Source organism: Trichoderma aggressivum, assembly GCF_033847375.1.
Source record: "Trichoderma aggressivum f. europaeum strain CBS 100526 chromosome Unknown scaffold_055, whole genome shotgun sequence".
Lineage (NCBI taxonomy): Eukaryota > Fungi > Ascomycota > Sordariomycetes > Hypocreales > Hypocreaceae > Trichoderma > Trichoderma aggressivum.
The window spans coordinates 110,742-133,628 of NW_026946421.1; the positions used below are offsets into that span (position 1 = coordinate 110,742).

A 22,887-nucleotide genomic window follows, 5' to 3' on the forward strand; every position below is an offset into this window, starting at 1 on the left:
AGCGCTCGGCGACGTCGAACAAAAAGCCTTACCGCCTCATCATACTCCCCTCGCCTTTCCGCCGTCGAATGAGAAGGAGTTTGGCAACTGCCGCTCTACCGTGAATGAGCCGATTTGACTGTTTAACTGCGACACTGGACCCGTACGCTGTCCTCTCTTAACCCGGACCGTTCCATTCTGTGCTCTGGAGCTGAGGATCCATGCAGCTACCCGGATGGCTGATCGGCATGCTCCCTTCTCATTTGTCAATAACCGGACCGGTCAGCTCTTTGAGGATTGCCCTGTCGACCCAGCTCGCTCAGCTTTCCAGCCGAGATAAATTGCGAGTTTCAGCCCCAAAACGTGCGCCTGCAAGATGACGATTCTTCTTGTCTTGGCAGTTGCATGGCGTCTGTTATTTCGGCACGGGAAACGCGGTTATTGCACTTTACAAGGCTCATGCGAACGGCTGATAATTGGGGGCGCGTCTCTGGCTGTCTCGACGATGATGGATCCGACGCAGTGGCTGGTGTTCCCGGAGCACAAGACAACATGCAGCTTTCCCTGGTTGGATGCTTCCCGCCGAGAGAACAACAGCCTACCTAGCCCAGGCGCGGAGAAACCTTGAGCATCAGTCGCCAGGCCTACATCGGCACTCTTCTTGGCTCCCCTCGGATACGAGTTTGGGCCACACAATATGACCCACGAATCAAAACCCGCTCTGTGTACCCTTTGCTGCCCTTGAAAAAGACACCAGGCCGACCAATCTATGTCATCAGTCGCAAGCTCTGCAGCGTACCCATTGTACCATCGTTTATTTCACGCCACAAGAAACAAAAGCTGACCCCTCAATGATCGAATCATGGAAAGCTGCATCAGGCGTCAACCGATGCGGATAGCCCTTCCGAACCTTTTTGACCGGCCCGCCACGTGGGGGGCTGTTGATCCTTCGCAGACCGGTCTCTTGGCCTTTTCTTCCCTCGCGGATAAAGCTCCTCACCGGCTTTTCCTCTGTGTACACACCCGTCATGGCGGCGTGCATTGACACCTTTCTCGGATCAGGGTTCCGATGTGCTCGGTTATTTGCTTCGCCGAGCGAACCTAGACGAGAGACAAGGAAGAGAAAAAGAAGAAGAGAGAAGAGAGAAGAGACACAAACCGATACGGGGAGAGAGTTGACGTAGCAGACATTTATGTTAGTCAGGGGGGAAAAGGCCTTGAGAGCGGCCGCCGCTCGGTTCTGTTGCTGCCGCAATACGAAGTTTTTTTTCCTTCTCTGTCCCCAAGAGTTTCCCTTGCTGGCTCAGGAGGCGGTGACTCGAGCTCGCGTTGTCAACACCGAAATAACGCCCCTGCGGGTAAGCGGTTTGGTCGAAAATGGTGTAAAGATACACGACTGTGTCTACCAGAGGAGGGCCAGGCTCGCGTCTTATTCGCCAGACCGTCTCCGACACCTCGGCACTGCCTCTTTAGGCAACTGTTGAAAAGTTTTTTTTTTTTTTTGCAATTTTATTTCCTTTCAATTTTCCTTTTTAAAATTATCAAGCTAATTTGGATTATGGTAGTGTTGATTTGTTCCTAGGCGGATGATGAAACAGGGTAATTCCTGTGGCGTTGTGGTGACCCCTGAAGCTCTTCTTCTGATTTTGGCATTTCTATTAACGTATCTATCTGATTTAGGAGACGAAATCATATTCACGTTTGCCCATTGTGAGAACGACAATCCTCTAATGGAAGTATACCTCACCAGCCTTTCACACATGATTATCACGTTGTGTTGTAGTATTGACCGAGTTTCCTTTTGTCGAGTACTAGAGCAAACACACACAAGATAAAGGTGGTGATATAAGGCTGTAACGTTCGAAAAGCCCAGGCGTGCCACGAGTATCACGCGCTGACGAAAACATTCCGTAACGACACAACTTGATTGGTGTCTAGCGGGCGCCCTGTGAAGCCTTCGGAGATTCAAAACCACTTCTTGCTGTGTGTCAGTAACACACAATGGGCTGTGGCTAGAAGAAGTTCCACGCGGCCAAACAAAACAGAACAAGCGGTTGAGATATCACAAGTTCGAGTTTCGTTGATGCATACAAGATACCAATTAGATTATGCCAATCAACAATAGACACACGCGAAAACCAAGTACCGAATGTAAGGGGAAGAAGAAGAAGAAAAAGAAGTTTCAATTTATTGCCTTTCCTCCAAGCTAGAGATTTATAGCACTATTACAAAGAAGAAAAAAGCGGCGAGACCCCTAATGACATACCAAGCTAAGATCGTAGCCACAGGGTTTCGTAGATAAGAGAAAGAAATACATGAAAAGAAGACCGTGTAGAAGTAAGCAAGTGACCACAATAGTCAAGCCTGAATCCTGTCCAATTCAGCCAACAAAAGCCGAGAATCGGCTGCAGTGCAGGCGACAGATTGGCAACCAAAATCATCATATACCCCAACTCCAACAATTATATTGGGTACTCAGTCCGAGGAGTCGAATTTCTTTCATCAAAAAGAAAGCAAAACATCCATATTGAGGACAAAATAAGGACAAAAAAACAAGTGGATAAGCAAAGTAAGAGTTTCAATAAGAATCAACAATCGTGACCGAGGGGTTCTGCATGGATATTTCATCAGATGCCACAACGTTTATAGTGTTGGGGCAGTGGCGATCAAGGCAGACATGACAGCAACTCCCCCAAGTGCCGCATATCCAAAAATCTCAGCAGCTTTGCGCAGTCGCTTCACTTGCGGCTCCTCGGCTCCGGAGTGGACGTCAACGGGAGAGATATCCATTACAGAGTCGTCAACAGACCTAGGTTTTGCAGAAGCTGGAGACGAGTCTTGAATATGGGTGAGCTGTGGGGTGAGCTTGGCGAAGGGGATTTCCTCGGCAGTCATTTCGGAAATTTCCAATGCCTTGCGTTTGTTTCGAACCGCCTTCTCTGGGGACTCCATAGGCTGATCAGCATCCGCGTTGACACTTGTAAGCTCAGCCTGCGGCTGCTGTTGCTGATTCTGAACCTGCTCGTCTTGCTGACTCGGCTCCTCTTGGTGAATCTCCTCTTGGTAAACTGGCTGCTTCTGCTGTCGCTGTTGCTGAAGAGCGGCCTTGGTTACCTCGAATTGGTAGGCGGAAGATTCGTCAAAGTCAAGAGTATCTTCTTCCGATCTTATGTGTACCTCAAGATGCTCCTTGAGCGGAGATTTAAGGAACTCGGCTCCCGAGTCTAACAGAATGCTGGACTCGGTTGCTCGACTTTGGGCAACGTCTTCGGGCCAGAATCTGGTCTCGACTTGCTCCGGGGCCGTGGGGACACTAACAAAAGATTGATTTGGGGTATCTGTTTCGTTGGTGTGATTGTATGTTGTGTTGTGTTGACCCGTGGATATATCCTGCGATCGGAAAGTGTCAAAGAGGGACGGCAGCTGCACGCCAGGCAAAGGTTGATTTGGAACAGAGGCTGCGTTTGGCAGCGAGAAATTCATGATGGGAGGTAGGCAATGGTTTTCAAATCGATCAAATATCTCTGCCTCATGGATTTCTGTGGCTTCGATATGAGGGACATGCTGGTCGCTGTCCAACAGATCGTGATCTAAAGCGTGATCGAGATGAGTGTCTTCTAGTGAAGATTGGCCATGGGAATCGTCATCAGACTCAGACATGTACTCCCCCTCATACTCGTCTTCGTAGAAGACGCCGTCGTCGTCTGAAATATCGTCTGGAATATCGTCTGGGATATCGTCTGGGATATCAATCGTTCCCGGAGGAGAATGTATGCGTGAGTGAGATTGCTCAGAGACAGCCCCGTCAGTCATCAGATCCTGGATGGACCTGGTAGAGATCGTTTGATCCTCGGGCGCAGGCGATCCCATCTCGTGGTCAGATAGGTCAATAGCGATAATTTCTTGTCGAGCGATACAGTTTTTGGCCGGACGAATATTGTTGTCTCGTAGAACCTGCAGGCCGTGTCGGATGGTACTATCGCCGTGATCTTCTTCGGCGCTCTCTTCCTCATCGGTCTCATCGGGCACTCTGAAAACGGTCGGGGCTTGAAAGAAGCTATCAAAGCGTTAGAATTCAGCTAAAATGGGGGGAGGGGAGGGGAGATGCATACTTCTGCGGCCCAAATTGAACACCAACTTCCATGGTACAAGGAGCACATATATCTGATCCTCTGTCAACAGGAATGCCGAACCGGATCAGGTCACCATCCTTGATGGCTTGGATTTGATGAGGCTTCAATCGGGTATCGTTATAAAAGGTTCCGTGAAGGGAACCGGCATCTCTGAGGAAAACAGCCTGCATGCGAATTAGTTGGGAACAGATTGTCACCCCCGTTTGGATGATGATGCAACTTACATTGTGCTGTTTATCAAAAGATAGCGAGGCATGGCTTCTGGACATGACGGCGGAATCTATCCAGCCATTCTTTCCGGTGGCAGCATATGTGGTGTTTTTCTTGCTCATACGTCCGAGAGGGATTGATTGGTCCGATTCGAGTAGAAGGTGACGAGTCGGAAAGGCAAAGTCAAAAGGCGGATTCACAGCGGTCAGGGTGACCAGCACTGCACAGGAGATTAGCTTTGGAGAGTCTCGGACGCTGCGCCGCACCTCGGGGGGGAGGCTCACCTTGGTCACGAAGGCAGGGCGACGCCATGATGAATCTGAAGGTATCTGGGCCGTGGGCGCCTTGCAAGTATCGAGTCGAGTCGGTCGGAACCTGTGCGCAGCTGCGGCCGGGCTGCAATATAGACGAAGGAGATTCGGGATCGGATTCGGGGATGGAAGGGCGCAGTGGAAGAGAGAAGATGGGGGGGATGAAGCAGATTAAAAAGAAGAGTGAAGAAGTTGTTTGGCCAAGAGAGGAGAAAGTCGAGGCTTCGGAAGTAAAGGATGGGGTGGGGCTCGAGTCACTTTGACCTCAGAAGTTTAAAACGCTGGGGTCCGAGTACTTTGAAGAATCGATAGAGGGTACTTGACATGAACGCATCCAGCTGGTTGGCACGGGTGGGAGAGAGGCGGTTTGGCGCTGAGCCGAGGGGGATTCAAGGGAGGTTGTTGACCGGGCGAACCAGCGTTTCGATTTCGCGGTCAGGCTGGGAGATGCTGATGTGAAGTGATAGTGAAGAAATCTGGTGCAGCATCAAGTCGTACCGATGTGCAAGATACAATACCTGGTACAATATGAACTTAGATAACGCAAAAGATGGGACTCGAGGTTTATTCAAGGGCCAACGGCAAGGTACGAGTATGTACTGTGCCGTATAGGAGCGGTTGATGCGAATGTAGCAGTACTTTGGTTTCTCCATCCATCATTACCTATACGGCACTAATGTGCCCTGTAGGCAGCCCCAGGCAGAAGCGGGCAGCAGCGATAAGCCCCGCGATGGGTGGCTTATCGTAGCTTGGGTGGGGCATTTGCGAAGCCGAGTATGTCACTGCCAGATTGCAGCGCTGTGCTGGTATCTGTATTTGTATTTTGTATTTTGTATTTTGCGACGCAGCCGCCGTCAACGAACCTTTTCGGTCTCGACGAAGAGAAAGAGGAGAAGAAGATGAATCAACGGATGCAGCATGATCAAAAACGCGGCCCCCGTTGTCTCTGCAGATTTGCGTGGCCATGGCTGGGCTGCCAAGTGGGCGAGTCACAGTGCAGCACAGGTACCAACAGCGCTGATTCCCGCATTCTTACAAGCAGGTACGAGTACCGATACCCACGGCATGCCAGCCAATTGATGGGCCGCGACGGGTGCAGCACAGCTGCTGCAGCTGCTTTGCTTTGCCTTAGCGCCACGACTCGACGCATGATTCAGGTGCTGTCGATACGCCGCCGGTAGGGGTATCGGTACATGCAACATACATCTACATCAGTCCCAAGTCGTCCGGCAGAAATGGGGGTCCGTTTGCCTTGCCTGGGTCTGCAGGCCACATGTTGCAAAGACATGGATGTGTGATCTGGGCAGGTCGGAGCACGTCTTATGTGAGGTTCCATTCCGGATCACTTCCAGTACTATTAGTACGAGTATACCAAGCAATAAATAGCCCGGCTCGGCAGGGAGGGCAGCGTGAGCGAGTCTCGCCATGCGGAGTGAGCTGTTTATCACGGCATGCCCCAGCAAGATGGCTTCGAGGCGGAGATGGCTTCATCCACTCACGCGCAAGTTTGCACGTACTGTTGGGTTGTTGAGCATCCAAGGTACATGGCTGTACTCTCTACAAAGTATAGCACTGTAGGGGAAAACCCCTCGTCTTGGGTTTCGGCGGCCAACAGCTTCAATCCAATAAGGCTGGGCTCGTCCCCCTTCAAACGCCTTTATTTGCCAGTTCTGCTCCTCCCTATGGCCGGCCGCCTGCTGACCCGATGCCCAAGGGCTCGAGCCATGCCCCGCCACGCTGCATAAGAGCCGTCAATAGCAGGCCAAGAAACGAATCGCAGTTGCAGCACGTGAAGGCACTCTGGACGGGATACGAGCCAATACAAATAAGACGAACAGATGGTCACGAATCATCTCTCGGAGTCCGTCACCGAGGCAAGTACAGTAAGCCGGCGACAAGGCGCAAGTTCAGCCAGGCATGCCCGATGCGACAAGCACAGAGCAGAACAGAGAGACGAGACGAGACAAAGATAAACCGGCTTTATTGAGACCCGGGAATCCTTTGTGTGTTAAAGTGGCTACAGCAATGACGCATGACCAACAGGGATGCCGCATCTTTCTGCGGAGTAGCTCAGAGACCGGAGCAAGAAACCAGCCCGAACTTGGCTTGGGGGGGATGGGGCACGGAGCCTGATAAAAGTACAGCTACTTTGCTAGCGGTACCGGGGAAGTTCTCCATCTCTATATCGTCATCGTCGTATGTACGTGCTGTAGTAAGGATTCACACCTCAATAAGGTACATAGCAATTAGCCACCTGTCTCGTGGAAAAGCTTCGACATTTTTGGCGGGTTGGGGGTTTGCCCAAGGCCGAAGCAAGGCCGAAGCACAGCAACTTTGGAGAAGAGAGAGAGAAACCATATAAACTTGAGGCAGCGAAATGATTGGGTGTTTTTCTGTTGCAGCGGCTTTTACCTTGGAATCGTATGGCTGTCCGTATTTGATGATGCTGAACCAGAACATCTACCCAACTGTGTCGCATCACGCATGCCTGGGAATAACGAGTACCTTTGCTTCTTGTACCTCTACATTCGTATTACCGTCCGCCTGTCAGTCAACTGTGCAGTGCAGCTTCTCACATGCTCTCGCCGGCGATCTCAGGGCCGCTTGGTCCTTGCCCTAAGCCCAAGTACCGGCTACTTGCCCCGATCAGCCTAGCGCCCATGTTTCTTGGTAGCGTCGACATGGGCAGCTTTGCGAGACGGTCATGCCCACAAACCGAACGCCACCGAACCACTCAGCTGCTTTGCTTTATTTTCTGGCCTCACCCGTTCATCACCTTTTCCCAATCTTGCTCCCTTCAACATTGCGTAAGCTATTTCTGGTCGCCCGTCGCATTTCTCGTTTCACGCCGCTGCAACTGCACCTGCTCTCGCCCTTTTCTCTTGTCGCCACCCGCCAATTTGCGCTGCACTGCATCTCGACTCTCATGGACAGTCTACTCCTCCATAGCCTCACCAAGCCAGCATCCGACGCTCTCGCAAACAACCTTGGATCATCCAGACCCAAGCGCAAACCGACGTGACGTAGCCTGTGCTTCCATCGAACTCAAAGGGGGGAAGCAGAGTCTGGCCACCAAGGGCTGCACGAGTGGAATACCTAGTGGAACGTTTAAATTGCCATCGTCTCCCTACAAGTCTTAAACTTTCACTGGTCCAGAGTTGATATTTAAGCTCGACGACTGCCCGTCGCAGCATCTTTTCTCCTCTTTTCCTCTTTACATCCAGCTTCTTTCTCTAGCAACTTTACTCTTCTTCTTCTTCTTTACTCAAGATGATGAACCACGCTCGAGTCAAGGCCCTCAAGGGCAACGGGAAAACCGTCTCCAAAAAGGCCATCAAGTCTGGCCGTGCCTCCGGAAGCAACACGCCGCGGGGCTCTCCTCTGCCTTCGCTATTGGCATCACCCACCAATTCTGCCGCCCACAGCCGCGTCACATCCGATGTCAGTGACGATGATGGCGATTTTGAATTGGACGACATGGCGTCAAGCGTCTACTCCGGCGGATCTCACGACGAAACACCCGAAGAGCCCGATGCTCTTGTTTTCGACACAAGGGCTCTGATAGACGGCCTCCGAGATCGAAAACACAACAACGGCGAGATGCGAGAATATTTCCTCAGCGTTTACATCAAAACGATTCGGAACCACTATACCGCCGACACCCATTTATGGCTGGACGATGCCTCGGGTGAGCTGGCAGAGCTTTTCCTTCACGATTCAAATCGTGCTGCTACCGCCAAGGAGCGGCTGCTAAGCCTGCACGCCTACTGTCTCACAATCGGAACGGTCGGGTCCCTGGAGATTTTTGACGGCGCACAAAAGATTCTCAAACAAATCATGACGGACGATGATGACGACGATTGTCGTGTCTATGCGATATATGCACTCTGTCTCACAGTGCTCTATGCTGGCGGCCTAGAAGAGGCTGCCCTGGAAGTCATGGAGTTCCTTGTCGAGATTGTGCGGACCGATGGAGAGCACATTGAGGCCCATGACAACGCCGTAATCGTCGCAGCTGCTCTCCAAGGCTGGTGCTTTGTCGCCAGTCATGTGTCCGATTTTTCTGACTTTGCCGATATGGCCATGGATGCGTTTGTGGACCAGCTTGATAGCGATGATGTGGAGATCCAGTCCAATGCCGGCGGCTGCATTGCCCTCATTTTTGAGGCGTCACGGAACCACGTTGAAGAAACAGGCGAGCCGTTTCAGCTCCAGTATGATCCGCAAAGGTTGGCTGGCCGTATGGGCGAACTGGCCAAGCTCAGTGCCAAATCGGTGTCGAGAAAGCACCGTCGGAGTCTGCGAGAAAATTTGATGAGTGTGGTGACCTCTCTCGAGAGGGGCGTTGGCCCCTTCTACTCTACCGCCCTCTACATTCCCGAAAAGGGCGAGCATGTGCCCGCCTCACAGCGCACCGATGACGGACAAGCAGAGTACGGTTATCGATGCAAGCTGAGGTTGGGTAACCACGTTGCCAAAATCGATACGTGGTCTCTCTACTTCAGAACAAGCCTCATGAGGATTATCTTTAAAGGCGGGCTTCAGAATCACGTCTTTATCAATCCGGTCGTAATAGAGTGCTTGGAGGATGCGCAATTCATACAAGACTACTCACCGCTCCAGAAACCGTCAAAGGGCCGGAAGAGGTAGTTTACTGACAGCATGGCTTATTTTCAGAATGTTCTTTCTTCGGTTCCTCTGCGAAGCAACTGAGAGCTAGAGTGTCACTGCACATGGGTGTCTTCTCTCCCTCACTCCCTATCATCGATTTATGGCCTGTTTCTTCTTCTTTTTTCTCTTTTCCTCTTTTCTCTTCTTTTTGAATATGGATTAGGCAGCGGGCAAACCGTTAGAATCAGAGTAATGGTCATCCAGAGCGCAACAGAGCTCTCATTATTCTACTACGCACATGCTGGCGATTGGCGATGGCGAGATGAAATACGTTGGGCTTTTTGTCCGTGTTTTGCTGCTGTATACCAATAAAATGAATTCAAAGCTTCAAGTAGTTTCCAATAGTATCAATAGATGTTTCAATTATAAAAGATTAGAGGGAAAATAAGCTCAGCCGTGAGGAGTTATCGTATACATGACATAGTAGGTAGTCAGTGAAGCGGGTACCGCAGTATTGTTTAATGATTAGGGTTGCTATTGCTACCTTTATGATCATGATCTATGGAATCGTACCTTGTTCATTACCGTCTTTATCTCATTACTCGTCCGTTTTAGTTTTCCCCTCGTTGACTTTTTTCCTTTGCATGCTGCTGTAAATGGGACAGCACTATATCTGTGTCGCCAAACGCCTTGATGACATCCCTATCTAGCCATTTCATAAAAGCCTCCCAACGCCGGGAACCGTGTGCCACTTGAGTAGATGTAGATTTTTTTTGCAAAAAGATCAAAAAAAAAGCCCAACAGCTCAAGCCCACAATTTGCAAATCAACAAAATTACCATTAGAAGATGGCTTTTCCTTTTCCTCCCAGAGGCTGCCACCACAGACGCACTCCAAGGAGCATCAGGGCTCCGAGGAGAGTGAGCGCGGCGGAAAAGGAAAAGACGGCGAACCACGAGGTGGTCGCGTCTTTGATGGCGCCGCTGGCAGGGCCGCCCGACAAGGCGCTGAAGGATGCAAAGGCCATCATGAAGCCGATGCGGAGGCCGATGTGACCCATGTCTGGCGTCGTTTGTGCGACGCAGGCCGAGCCCAGGGGGATGAGGCCGCCTGAGAAGAGGCCGAAAAGGACGGCAAACGCCATCATGCCGCTGAGCGTGGTCATGGCGCCCCAGCAGAAGGTGATTACGGCAGTCAAGACGCCCATTATGAATAAAACATTAAATCTGGCGGTTATCAGCGTCAGTTTTTGGGGGAAATCGGGGGAGAATATATGTGCCAGGAACCGTTCCCCGGGATCGGGGGACAAGTGGGGAGACTTACCGGCCGAAGCGGTCCGCGATCCAACCGCTTCCCACGCGGCCGACGACAGAACCGGCGTATCCAATCGCCAGGAGGTTGTTGGCCATGGTGGCGCCCACGCCGTGCTCGATGGCGAAGAGCGGGATGTAGTAGAAGGGGATGAGCATGCCACCGTAGATGAAGAAGAGCGACAGGCAGAGGGCGAAGAAGCGCGGCTCGGCGACGGCCTTGCGGATGCTGCCGCTGCTGCTCTTGTCCGCCGGCTTGACGCGGTTGCCCTCGGTGTCGTGGCCGGCGGCGTCCTTGCGCTCCGTGACGAGGAAGCAGGCGGCGAGCAGGACGGGGATGGAGATGAGGGCGATGATGCGGTGCACCCACGGGGCGGAGACGACGGTGAAGAGCTTGTTGATGATGATGGGCCAGAAGATGCCGCCTACGGAGGAGCCTGAGAGGGCTATGCCGAGGGCGAGGCCTCGCTTGTGGTTGAACCACTCTGAGATGGCGCCGGTGGCTGGGTAAAAGCTTCAGTTGGAGAGGACGTGTCAGTTTGTTCGATAGTTGAGATGGAAGTAGGGGGATCTGCTTCAACTTACAGCAACGCATTACCGATTCCGAGCAAGATTCCTTGAGCCAAGAGGTATTGATAGAACTGAGTAGCAAAGCTGGAGCAAATAAAGGAAAGCAGACAGACGGCAGTTCCCGAAAACATGAGAGCGCGAGAGCCGTATTTGTCAAAGATGGGACCGACGACGGCGCCACCGAGGAAGAGAATGAAGAGCTGGATGTTGTGGAGAGAATAGTTAGCATGGATTCGACTTGACTTTTGTTGTTCTTTTCGTGTTTTGTATTGAATGAACAGTCATGATGTTGGAGTTCTCCCTGTGTGCTTACCTGAATGCTACCAATCCAAGTGATGGTTGAGGTGGAGAGCCAAGTCCACTCGCTTTCATAGCGAGCCTGAAATGTTCCAAAAGAGTTTACAAGACCTATTTGATAGAAGTGTTGGATTAGTTCAGGAAGAAAACAAGACTTGAACTGGGACTCACCAAAAGCGATAGCAAAATCCAAGAATCCGCCAACAACCACGAGCCAAGCTCTGAATCCGCCATCAGGAATGCCAACGGCAAAGTCGTCGTCCTCAGCGACCTTTGTCTCCTCGCTCATAGCAAAGGACGCCACTGGCGATTCGAGACCTCCCGTGATGACGGTCGTGATGGGCGGGATCTCGATGCGGGCACCCAGGGGGTTGTCTTGGGGCATCGTCTTTTCCATGGTTTCGGCTTGACTCGAAATTACTCTTTTCTTTTCTCTTTTTTTTATGGCTTTCCAAAAAAAGGATTGGTTCTTAGTTAAAAGCAAAGAATGTGTTGAGGACGAAGCTCAAGGGAGGAAGGGGGGGAAGGAGGGTTGAGATGGAAGAAGCGAAAGTTGAAGAAGAGAGAAAAGGAAAAAGGGAAGGAGAAAGAAGAGATGAATATATGCAGCAAGAAAAAATTTTCTTCTTCATCAATTCATTGCAAAGCAAACGGACGACAGACTAGAGACAGAAAAACCAGAGAGGGGGGGGGGGGGGGGGGGGGTCCCTTCAGCGTGTGGGCCGGTGGGTGAGTGCAAGGTCGGGAGAGCAGCTGGCCAGCTGGCAGAAATTCATTGAGGCCGAATTGACCGTCGAAATTATTCTGTTGAAGCTACACATGGTCAATGTTGGAGAGGAGAGGGGAGAAAAGGAATTTTGGTGTGAGATATAGATATCGCGATCGTAGGCGGAAAGGAGCGAAGCGGTCCGCAGTCCGGGGAACTCCTACACCCCTACATAACAATTTGGATCCGGGTTGGCGGTGTTCCAACATAACCCACGTGAAGCCAATGAATGAATGGCTTAGTTTTCCTTTTTTACATGAATGTATGCGTGTTTCATCGTCTGTTGTATGGCGTCTCTGCCGTAATTTCGGCTCTAACAACCGACCCCCCCGGAAAGGACGCCAAGGATTCTATACGAAATCTCGCCAATGAACAAGATGAACCGTTGCACTGCCGCGGCGTCTGTGGCGCATAGGGAATCATTGGTTTGGCTTCTTTCAGTAAGTTTATGCGTTGATGCGAAACAATAATGCCTTGATAATTTGATGCATCATGTTCAGCTGGCTGGGGGGGCGAGTGACAGTTATCTGGGATGCGAACCGCCGAGGCACTACGACATTTCTACTGATACATGTTGGCATCATGCCATTTTTACGGTACAATTGTCAAGGTAATGTCACATGAAGCAATTTGGTAGGCTTGTCGTCGTTGGATCTGGCGTGAACTTGGCACTTTTTGCTGGGGGAAAGCCAACCAAGCGTCTGGGTTGCGGTGATCGAGTGCTTGACTACAGAACCTATAGTAGACCAGGTCCTTTATACATGGGTGTTGCGAGTTTGAACAGATATTTACAGAATTTATAATCAATCTGGACACAATATCTATTATATTGTTCATATATATTGTTATTCATGCTACTCTGCACTGAACGTGATGCTCGCTCAAGATTTCAAAAATCCTATATGAGCCCCCATGTCAGTCATTTTCAGCCGCAGAACGTAGACCAGAATAGGTAAAATCGTATGATTGAACAACGACACTCTTCAATTTAAACATGTGCGCCAACCCGTCTTTTACCGTTTTACCGACAGACCCTGCTCTTTGTTCGTCTGCAATAACCGTCGCGAGCCGTGTCCGAGCCAATCAAGTGCATTCATCTAACAGGCTTCATTCCCAAGTTTGGACAAGGACCAGGAATCCAACATGCTTCGAGTTCCTCTTCATCATTCTTCACCTTTTCCCTTAGCAGCATGACGCCGAAAGAGTACCCCAGATCATCCCGGCGAAAGCAATTGGGCAGGACGTCTCTAACTTATCTATTATGTGAAAACCCTCATCTGGCTGGTCTTCACCAGTGCTACACACATTCTGATATTACACCCAGTGCCATGTGCCCAGTAGAGGAACCACAAGGCGCATCGCCAATTTGCATCACCAACCCTTTCCATCCTGCTCACCTCACGGGGCCAGAAGGCTCTGCCAAGGAAGCCCCCAGTACCAGCTAGCTACCGCCATTCCACTCACGCTCATGGTTACGGCCATGAGAAAGTTGACATCATTGTTGTCGAGCAAGTCCCAGCCATTTTCGACTACACGAGAGGCCTTCTCGTCACCAAAGCTAGGTTTCCGGTGTTTGTTCTTGGGGTCGAACTTGTCGGCGGCTTCACTCGACTCATCAACAGCTGATTCACTCGCACCCCCTGCGTGTTGCAATGAAGCCTTGATATCAGCCCGCTTCTCTGAGCCCTCGGCTTCGCCAGAGACCAGTACTCGGGAGCCACCATCACCTTCGACAATCTTTCCGGTTCGCACGTCCTTCACGGAACGCTGGAAGATGGCCCCGAGAAAGCTGTCCAAGACGCTGCCCAGGGTACCCCACAAGATCAGGAAACCCATAAATAGGCGCCTATTGTCTGCCGTCCAGGGTTCACCACCTCCGCGCTTCGAAACCGTGGATTCGTTGCAGACCGGCAGGAATAGCATGGAAGACGTGACAATTGTGAGGGATCCTAAAAGTCCAGCTCCCAAGCCCAACAACGTCACCCCGCCATTTGTGCCGCGGGGCACCTTTCGCAGCGTAAGCGACGTGATGAGGCGGGGTTCGCTCTTGGACAGGATGCCCAGCTCCGAACTGAACGTGTCAGCCGCAACCGCAGCGTAGTTGGCAATGATGCCGACGATGAAGAGATCGCCTCCCCACGAGTAACACATGGATCCATTCGGTTCCGGAGCTCCTGGAGTCCTGAGGGCAGCAGCTCGAGCGTAGAGCTGGTTGGCGTGAAGCACAGACAAGATGGATGCCGCGAGCGAATTGGCAAAGACTTGGGCACGAAATTAGCTTCACTCTGGCAACTAGATGCACAGCCATGTGCGGAATTCGTCTGCTTGCCTTGGACATGTGTTCGAGGGCCCTCGCCGCCCGAGGTTCCCTTTGCACTCATGGTGAGCGAGGCCTTGACATTTTCCTTGACCTGGCTCCATCGTTAGCACCTCTGGCTTGCAGCGATGACAACTACATCGACCTCATTGACTCACATGCGTGACTCGCGTGCCGGCCAAAAAGAAGACAACCAGGAGGACAAAGGGAAGATTCCACGGGTGATAGGCGTGCGCAATAGCTGTGGCCGTAGCCGCCACCAGACCTGCGGGGGTCAGGGACTTCTTCTTCCAGGCCCTCAGCACAAGGGCTGCAATTGCTGGAACGGCAATGACGAGCTTCATGATGCGACGAGGCTGCGTGAGTTTGTAGAGATTATGGGCAATGCATGTGGTGAGTTGTCCAAAAGGTGAGATGCTGATATGCCTGCTACTACCTATAGGTAGCCTAGCAGCTTGGCCAGTAAGCTGCTCTCTTATCTCGCCTGTACACGTTAGCTGCTTATCAGATCAATACGTAATCGTCCACTAAGGCGCTGTAGCAATGGCCTAAGCAATGGCGCAACAGGGCACTATGGACACTGTAGATACAGACTGGCACTCTTATACCTCTCCGCTTCCATAACAAATCCATCTACTTGCCATCAGGATTCCCACTCTTACCTCCCACGACGCCCGAGTGCTTCAAAGCTACACGACATTCATTCTTCACTCTCTAATTCTCATACTGTTGCATATTATTCCCCTCATCACTCGAAAATGGGTTGCATTCGGCACGATCCGTCGCGGCCCAAATGCTGCTTCACTTACAAACTGCGAGCGAGAGCTGAGAGTGAAGCACAGAGTCTAATCATCTGCCACTCCTGATCCCAACCCAACGTGGTGTATCACAGGCCATGTAATAAATCCATTATATTCATTATCCCTCTGTGCTAACATTTAATTACATAGGAATCATGAATCATGGGTTGTTACACAACACTGGAAATCGAATCTTTGAATCGTCGAGCCATTCAACCCCCTCGTCAAGTTCAGAGGGGCCTAAGTCGCACCGCTTCAAGATCTTCAAGGCCCTCCACTTCCATCAAGGAATTCTATCCAGTGACGCGTCGCTGTCGTATTCCAGACTGCAGATATCCTAATTCTACATCCTTGCATCGTTGGGAGTCAAGGACTCGACTTCACACCGAGCAACCTGGAATAATGCACAGCAACTCTCCATCAGTCTTTCAACTCATCACGGCTGCCTGTTTAAAGATAATCAAATCGCAAATATATATATACAAACTAGGATGAGTTTCCAAACTGTGCAATCTGCACAATCGGTGAAACAACCAGATGGGCAGCAATGCTGTATCCAAGTCGCATCCCAAAAAGCCGCCACTTGACGCTGCCCAAAGCCGGACGAATGCAAGCCGCAGAAGATTCGACGAAGAAGACACCCCAGAGATCGGCTAGCCGCTGGGTCAACAACATGCTTAGTCTTATGAATTCCGGTTTGCCTTCAAACCACACGTCAGCCAGAACACGTATATTACATGGTCACACAGTTTCACGCTCGTGGCCGCCTAGCTATACGGGATATTATATGTGAGACAATCATGGAAGCCTAAAATAACCACTCGCATACTTTCCTCAGAGATTACAACACTAACAGAAGAAGGCTCCCAGACACCAACACTTGGCCAGCCTGGCTTGCATAGGAGTGCATAGTTTGCACATCAGATGCAGCTTGCCTCACACAAGTCAAGATTGTACAGAGTATCATAATCTAGCATCGTTGACTTCTGTTCGTCCATAAGCAAGTGCAGAATGCCAAAATAGAATGGGTCAATTACAAAGACGAGATGCTACTGTGAATCAACATTTTGATAACGTTTGAAACTCTCAACTTCAGGGCCAACACCAGCTCTGGCTCTACAGTTGAGATTGCCTCTCTTTTCGACCGATACATGGCCAATACAGCACAGAACACCCAAGGAAATACCATTGGCGTCTCTTCAATTTTCTCAGCTGGACCGGTTGCAGGGAATCTGTCACCTTCAAAAAAGCTTGTCCGTACTCTATGTCATCTTATTAATGATGTCTAGCCTTTCCCCTTGCCATGGAAAAGCAAACCCTCCGGCAATTGCTGCCTTGTCGTCAATATTTGAATCCATTTGCCAAAGAATGAAGTCGATACCTGCAGTAAGTCGGCAATAACTACCTATCCAGAAATAAGGGTCTCTCTCACCTTACACATCACAAAACCAATATCGTAGCCACTTCTCTTCAGTATCGGACTGGATACCTGTGCTTATTCTCTGGAAGCGCCGTGCTTATCATCCATCAGAGTTGAAGGCTATCCAACCGTTTCAAAGTTGCACATTCTTGCAAAGATCATGCCGTATGGCGGTTTCACGTCGATTAAACCACACACACCGAGCTTCGTTTAGCCATTGACTAGCCCCCTTTACGCAATACGTACGCACCTATACTAGAGACGTACGCGCAACACAACTAAATCTCATTGTCCACAAGAAGCATCCTTCTTCTCTCAGCTGTCGTATACAACAGTGGCTTCTTCGCGACACCTTCTTGAATCGGTTAACATGGACTCTCTTAGCCGCTCTCGGCGTTGCTGACGAGCCACACAAACAAAGGGGTTTGTTGCAAACCAGATTTCCTTTGAGGCCTGGCGGTTTGTTGCATTACCTACAAAGACTAATTATCCCAATATAGATTCTCTGAATGCTATCCATGACCATACTTTCCAGAATCATTCTTATTATGAAAATGGTGATCCACAGCGGCGACTTCCACAAGACTCTCATCCCCTTGCGAGTATATCCTGACCGCTAAACGCGTTGCCATCGTTCATGTTCACTCATATTTTTTTGGCCTATAGCTCGTTCGTTCCCTCTAGTTCAAACCTCCGGGTGCAAAGTTACACTATGACGCTTCACAGACCGGGAGATTATATCGAGCCCTCGTCTGGAACTGCGAACAGCCCCTACATCTCTGGACGCACACTCATCGCCTGTCAAAACTGCGCGAGTGCAAAGACGGGCTGTGACAAAAAGATCCCTTGCTCGAGATGTATCGATAAAAATCTACAATGCACCGCCAGATATGCCCGTCGAGCCTCCAAGGCTGCGATCCGGGCAGCACAAGCGACACCCTCATCGACAAAGGGCCAGTTAACCGGCTTCTGCTTTGGATCACAGCCATTTCAAAAGACTTCCTTTTCTTTTGATGTGGGACACTATCCTGAAAACACTGCTCAAGATTCCTCACAAGGTGTACGTGGAGATGCAGATCAACAGGATGATAGTCTCTGGGATATCCTCAACCCACTTTCGCCATTATCCGGCTACTCCGTTGTTGCCCCATCGTTGGGTGGCAGCTCATCTTATTCAGATAACCGGAACGCCTTTGAAAATAAACAAAACTCGCCCATCCCTATCTTTTCCGAGTTTTCTACAAACCTTGACCTCCTCAACAACGACATCTCGATGAGAATACCGAAAAGCCATCGATACTACCCAGAAAACCTACTCAACGACCCCAATAGCTCCCATACTCTCTTCGAGGTATCATACTTACCGAAGATGAAAGATTATGCCGGTCTGGTCCACTCGCCGGATGCTCGTGAAGACGCCTCTAGCTTCTTGGGGGGCAGTCACAAATCCAGGCTCGACATCTGCAGCGCCCCCAACCTGCCGCATTCGCAAGAAACTCCAAGCTTATCCAGTGCAAGAACTTGGATAAAGAAGCTTAGACAAAAGGGACTATTTGATAGCCATGCTCCAGACTTTGCTGTGGGCGAATCGATGCAGCTGCATCAACAACCAAAGGCAAAGAGCCGGTACTCAACTCGCGATAGGTATGTATATCCATGACAACTCGTGTGACAGATGTTAACCATTTACGTAGATTGTTATATAACTGGGTCAAAATGGATCACGAGCTGAGCCTCCTTTACGATACGGCGCAGACCATTTCCGCGTGCGACTTGGGACGCCCTCTCCCCGATCCCGAACTTCCATGGGATACGAAAAACCTCTCGCAGACTAGCAATCTGTATCTTTTAGATGGGTTATACGCCGACATTAAAACAGAAGAAACACTCGACTTTGAGCCTCGCCCGACCTTGAATCAACTATTCAAAGACTTTCTTCACGGGACCCTGCCAAAAAGAGTACCACCACGGCATCTCCAGCTTCTTCTTCACCCGCTGCAAGCTCTGGTTCACCATTCACAAAGTCTCCTTTATTTGGCAAAGCACAGCTATTCTCCTGTATTATCCGACGCAGCAAACTCTGCTCTACTAGAATCGCAGAGACTTCTCCAAGAGTGGCACAGTCTAGCAATGCAATGTCATACCGAAAATCTCTACCCCCAAGATACTACACCAGCCTTGATCTTGTATCATTTCACATGCCTCAACCTCGTGGCAAACTTCGTCGACATCGAGCGCCTCGCCGACAGAGAGAGCCTCAGCATCACCTTCTGGCAACAATCTCTCCAAAACGAGAGAAGCATCTTCAACCGCCAAGACGCCATTTTCCACTGCGGCCAAGCGCTACGGTACTTGCGCGCCATCAACGACGACGCACATCCCTGGTGGTGGTCGACAGCCGTACACAGGGCAGTCTTGACGCTATGGGCGGCTTCTACCCTTGGATCCAGCCCAAGCCACGGTAAACCAGCGCCGTTCTCGCCAAAAGCCCCCTGGCCGCGAGATTCCATGGACGTGGACCCGAGAATGAACATGTCTGCTACCCCTGAGCCCTCCATTGTCGCCATTGACAACATCACCCCTGAAGACCCTGTCCTCGGCGATGCAGATTGGAGCGAGAGGCACATGCTTGTTCTCACCCGTCAAGACGAAGGGGCAGTGGTCTTGAGCGATGCGGTGGGGATTCTCCAATATGGTATTTCGCTCATAAAGGCGTTTCCAAGCTCACCTGGGGGGGAGGCGGTGGTTACGAAGTATATGGATCTCGGGCAAGCTTGGGAGGGAAATAAGAGCAGTCAGATGTACTACCAAGATTGATTTCCTCTGTGCTTTCTGCTACCGGCCCTTTCAGCATCAAGCATTACTTCTTCTCTTCAGCTAGCAAAGTTGGAACGAATTATATCTTCAATGACCAGAATAATATAATTAACATATAATATTAAATCAAGGGGTTGTTATATTCATATAGTCCGTGACTACCAATATTGTATATACCGTGCTCAACCATCCATAGAAACGCCAATGGCAAAGCCCTTCTCAACTCTAGACAGCATCAATAAAAACGCCACCATCCAAATGTCCAAAGATTGCCGCAGTATCGTCACATCATCACATCATCACACTCTCACCAGCCACTCACTCAACATTGCCGGATATCAAGCTCTGCAGCTCAAAAGGACTAAGCGTGCTCCTCCGCCTCGACGTAACCTTGGCCGCCCTTCTGTCCCTCTTGCGTTTCTCCGGCTGCTGTGCTTCCGGCTGCGCAACTTCTCTCTTTACCGGACTCAAACCCCTTGCGCTATTAACGGCTGGAATGCCCGTCCTCGTAGCTGCCGGCCTTGACGATCCTTCGGCAGAGGCCACGGTAGGCTGTTGGGCAACTTCCGTGGTGTGGAGCGCTCTGAGCTTTGCGCGGGCACGGGCAGCATCAGCTTGTTTTTCTGCAGCAGCGAGCTTGGCAGCAATCGCAGTCTTGGATGGAGACGGAGGTTGAGGCCTCGCGCCATGTAATCGCGGGTGTGGTAAACGAACGGGCACACGGCGTGGATTTGAGCGCAGGTTTCCAGCTTTTGGAGCAGTGCCAACAGCGAGTCCGCCCCTCGAAGGAGCATGCTCTTCAGAACGACTGTTTTCTCTCTTGCTAGTCTCCTTTTCATTATTTCCCAGTAGAGCTTCGTCCAGAGATGTTGTAGAACCCATACGGGTTTCCTCTACGGGTTTGTTAGCCTTTGTGGCAACAGGCAGCTGCCGTTGGGTAGCAAGAGATCTGGTAACCCGGTCAAGCATCTGCTTGGCAGTATCCATATTGGCCGTTGTAACAGGCTGTTGTGGCCCCCTCGCGACAGAGGCAGTGTAAGTAAGCTTCGGTCGGAGTGTGCTCTGCTGAGGACCACGGTTGCCAGCCGAAGAGGAGTTCTGAAGAGGGCCAGTCTGAGACTGCTCAGATAGTGACTCCAATTCCATAGGTTGTCCCATATCGTCGATTACCATTGTGGCCTCTCCTGTCTCCGATACGTGGCCATTCGGCTCTTCAGTGTCGCATTCCATAGCTGCCACATCATCGTCGGCGGCGTTATCGTCGTTGCCGTTGCCGTTGTCCCCGTATTCTTCTTCGCCGTTATTACCATCGCCAGAGAAGCCACTAAACTCGTCATCACTATATCCATATATATCTTCCTCGGGCTCTTCCTCCTCTTCAACGACTGGTAGGATAGACTCGCGAGCGTATCTCGTTTCCTCAACACCAGAGACGCGAACTGGGCTCAAGTGCAACCCCATCATAATATCCTCCTCTCCAATGGGCTTGCCGCTTGTCGCCATTCTCTTCCGCCAGCCATCCATCAGTTGGACAGTATCTTCCCATCGGCTCTCCATTTTGATCACGGCCTCCTTGAGTTGGTCGATCTGTTGCTCTCGCATCACGACTTCTTCGATTGGTACAAATGACGGGTTCGTCAAGATGTTTCTCATGTGGTTCATCACGGCCCCCAGCTCCGACGCCATCTCCTCCCAGCCTTGAGGCTTGACCACTTCAGAACCCTCTTTTTCTTCCCCGCTCCATCCACTCATTTCTCGCAATTGGTCCTTCGCTTGCCGCATTACTCCCAAGAGGACTTCGTTTTCCTCGCTCAGGTTTTGTGCCAGACTCGCCAGAAAGGTATTCGTCTCGCTGCGCAATGAGTAATCCTTGTCCTCAAGGTTTCCGCCATGCAAGGGTGACGTCCTCTCTTCATTGTTTACCTCTCCCGTCACAGCAATTGACAGGATTCCAGAGCCGGACCTTGTCCCTCTGGCACGGCCCGCCTCGCCAACTTGCTTCTTGAGTGTTTCGATTTGGCGATCGCGCCGCCGTATCTCGGTTGCGCATGATGCTCGCACCTGAGCCACCAATCCTTTTGTCTTTGCTAGTTCATCTTTAAGTCCTTTCACGACAGACTCGGCCGACTTGAGCTGTGTCTTAATATTCGCCTCGGACGTCGCCGCGATGTCGCTCCTTCGCTGTGCGTCGGCACATTTCTCTGATAGTCGGGCAATGTCGTTTGTGTGTTTCAAGTTCTCTGCTCGAAGATTGATAACCGTTGCTGAGAAGGATTCGCGCTGCTCTGCATCGCGCTGAAGAGGGGTCAGCCAATGTTTGCGCAAGGGAAAAGAAGCACTGCAAAGCTTACATCCCGTCGGAGGATCAGATCGTTCAATAGGCTGATGATGCGACTTGCGTTGCGAGGACTCCCAAGTCCCCTCTCTCCAAAGTCTGCAAAATTAATGTCGTGGCCATCTCGGATCAGACCTCTCGAGAGCAGCTGATTGTTGATGTATAGCGAGGCGGTTCGAAGATTGTCCGTATCAATCATGGTGAGGCCACAGCTGGGAGGCAAAACAGAGATGAATAAAAATTGTGTGTAAATATTGATCTTATCTCCGATTTTGCAGTGTCATGCTTCTTGTTCAAAGCTGCCGTGGACAGAAGCACTCGATGATGGTCTCCAGTATTGCTCCTCTGTTATCGCAAGTTTTGGTTGTCAGGCGGAGAAAGTAAACAATGCCCAAGTTGCCGCGAGTGATTGGCTGACTAAGCGGGAGTATCTGCGAACCCGCCAGGCAAGAATTCTACTATCAAGACGGCTATATTACTTCGAATTGGATGTTCTCTTTTGTTTCTCTCTTGTAATTTTGGAAGAGTGTCAAAATGTAAAATAAATTTCTCAAAGTTTTCGATTCAAGAGCACTCTCGAGTCCGAGTCTGTATCATCAGCGCCGCCTGTACAATCAAAGTACATTGAACCATCATGTATTGTTTGTGCTTTCAAATATTTGTATCTGCGATGGGCAACTTTTTGAACGCCATAGCCGATCTGAGGATATCCAAAGTGTTTCTTATTATTTATATACATTGGGGGTATCATTATCCACCTACACTTCCGCGGCACGATATCCTCATGATAGCTTTGCTGCTGCATTAGCAGATCCTAGCTCTCAACTTATAAGTGAGTCTGACGGCGATCATCAAGCTAGAGTAGGAGGTAGATCTGATGCGATATTTGATGAAGTTGCATGATTCCAACAAGTGATAACCAAATCATATGATTGCTCCACGTATGCCTCGTTTTCTCTTCGCTTGTTCAACGCCCTCATCAGACCGAAAGCTCGATTGTTCCTGTGCATGG

The 22,887-nt window shown here is 50.6% G+C and overlaps 6 protein-coding genes across 6 annotated transcripts; 2 read left to right on the plus strand and 4 right to left on the minus strand.

Annotated features, from left to right (window-relative positions):
- Window positions 1–2,622: 2,622 nt before the first annotated feature.
- On the minus strand, window positions 2,623–4,634 carry Triagg1_9558 (uncharacterized protein; the record flags this gene model as incomplete). The annotated part of the gene is made up of 4 exons (XM_062904529.1): window positions 2,623–4,036; window positions 4,092–4,276; window positions 4,337–4,542; window positions 4,607–4,634. The coding sequence occupies 4 exons, from the start codon at window positions 4,632–4,634 to the stop codon at window positions 2,623–2,625; spliced, it is 1,833 nt and encodes a 610-aa protein (XP_062751488.1).
- A 3,269-nt stretch (window positions 4,635–7,903) lies between these two features.
- On the plus strand, window positions 7,904–9,283 carry Triagg1_9559 (uncharacterized protein; the record flags this gene model as incomplete). The annotated part of the gene is made up of 1 exon (XM_062904530.1): window positions 7,904–9,283. One exon carries the CDS (start codon window positions 7,904–7,906, stop codon window positions 9,281–9,283), a length of 1,380 nt encoding a protein of 459 aa, XP_062751489.1.
- Window positions 9,284–10,084: 801 nt separating this feature from the next.
- Window positions 10,085–11,817, minus strand: Triagg1_9560 (uncharacterized protein; the record flags this gene model as incomplete). The annotated part of the gene is made up of 5 exons (XM_062904531.1): window positions 10,085–10,469; window positions 10,567–11,067; window positions 11,139–11,323; window positions 11,437–11,531; window positions 11,592–11,817. 5 exons carry the CDS (start codon window positions 11,815–11,817, stop codon window positions 10,085–10,087), a joined length of 1,392 nt encoding a protein of 463 aa, XP_062751490.1.
- Window positions 11,818–13,584: 1,767 nt separating this feature from the next.
- Triagg1_9561 (uncharacterized protein) lies at window positions 13,585–14,847 on the minus strand (the record flags this gene model as incomplete). Its single annotated transcript, XM_062904532.1, has 3 exons — window positions 13,585–14,447; window positions 14,489–14,597; window positions 14,662–14,847. The coding sequence occupies 3 exons, from the start codon at window positions 14,845–14,847 to the stop codon at window positions 13,585–13,587; spliced, it is 1,158 nt and encodes a 385-aa protein (XP_062751491.1).
- Window positions 14,848–17,435: 2,588 nt separating this feature from the next.
- Window positions 17,436–19,540, plus strand: Triagg1_9562 (transcriptional regulator family: Fungal Specific TF; the record flags this gene model as incomplete). The annotated part of the gene is made up of 2 exons (XM_062904533.1): window positions 17,436–18,367; window positions 18,418–19,540. The coding sequence occupies 2 exons, from the start codon at window positions 17,436–17,438 to the stop codon at window positions 19,538–19,540; spliced, it is 2,055 nt and encodes a 684-aa protein (XP_062751492.1).
- A 318-nt stretch (window positions 19,541–19,858) lies between these two features.
- On the minus strand, window positions 19,859–22,074 carry Triagg1_9563 (uncharacterized protein; the record flags this gene model as incomplete). Its single annotated transcript, XM_062904534.1, has 2 exons — window positions 19,859–21,835; window positions 21,892–22,074. 2 exons carry the CDS (start codon window positions 22,072–22,074, stop codon window positions 19,859–19,861), a joined length of 2,160 nt encoding a protein of 719 aa, XP_062751493.1.
- Window positions 22,075–22,887: the final 813 nt, after the last annotated feature.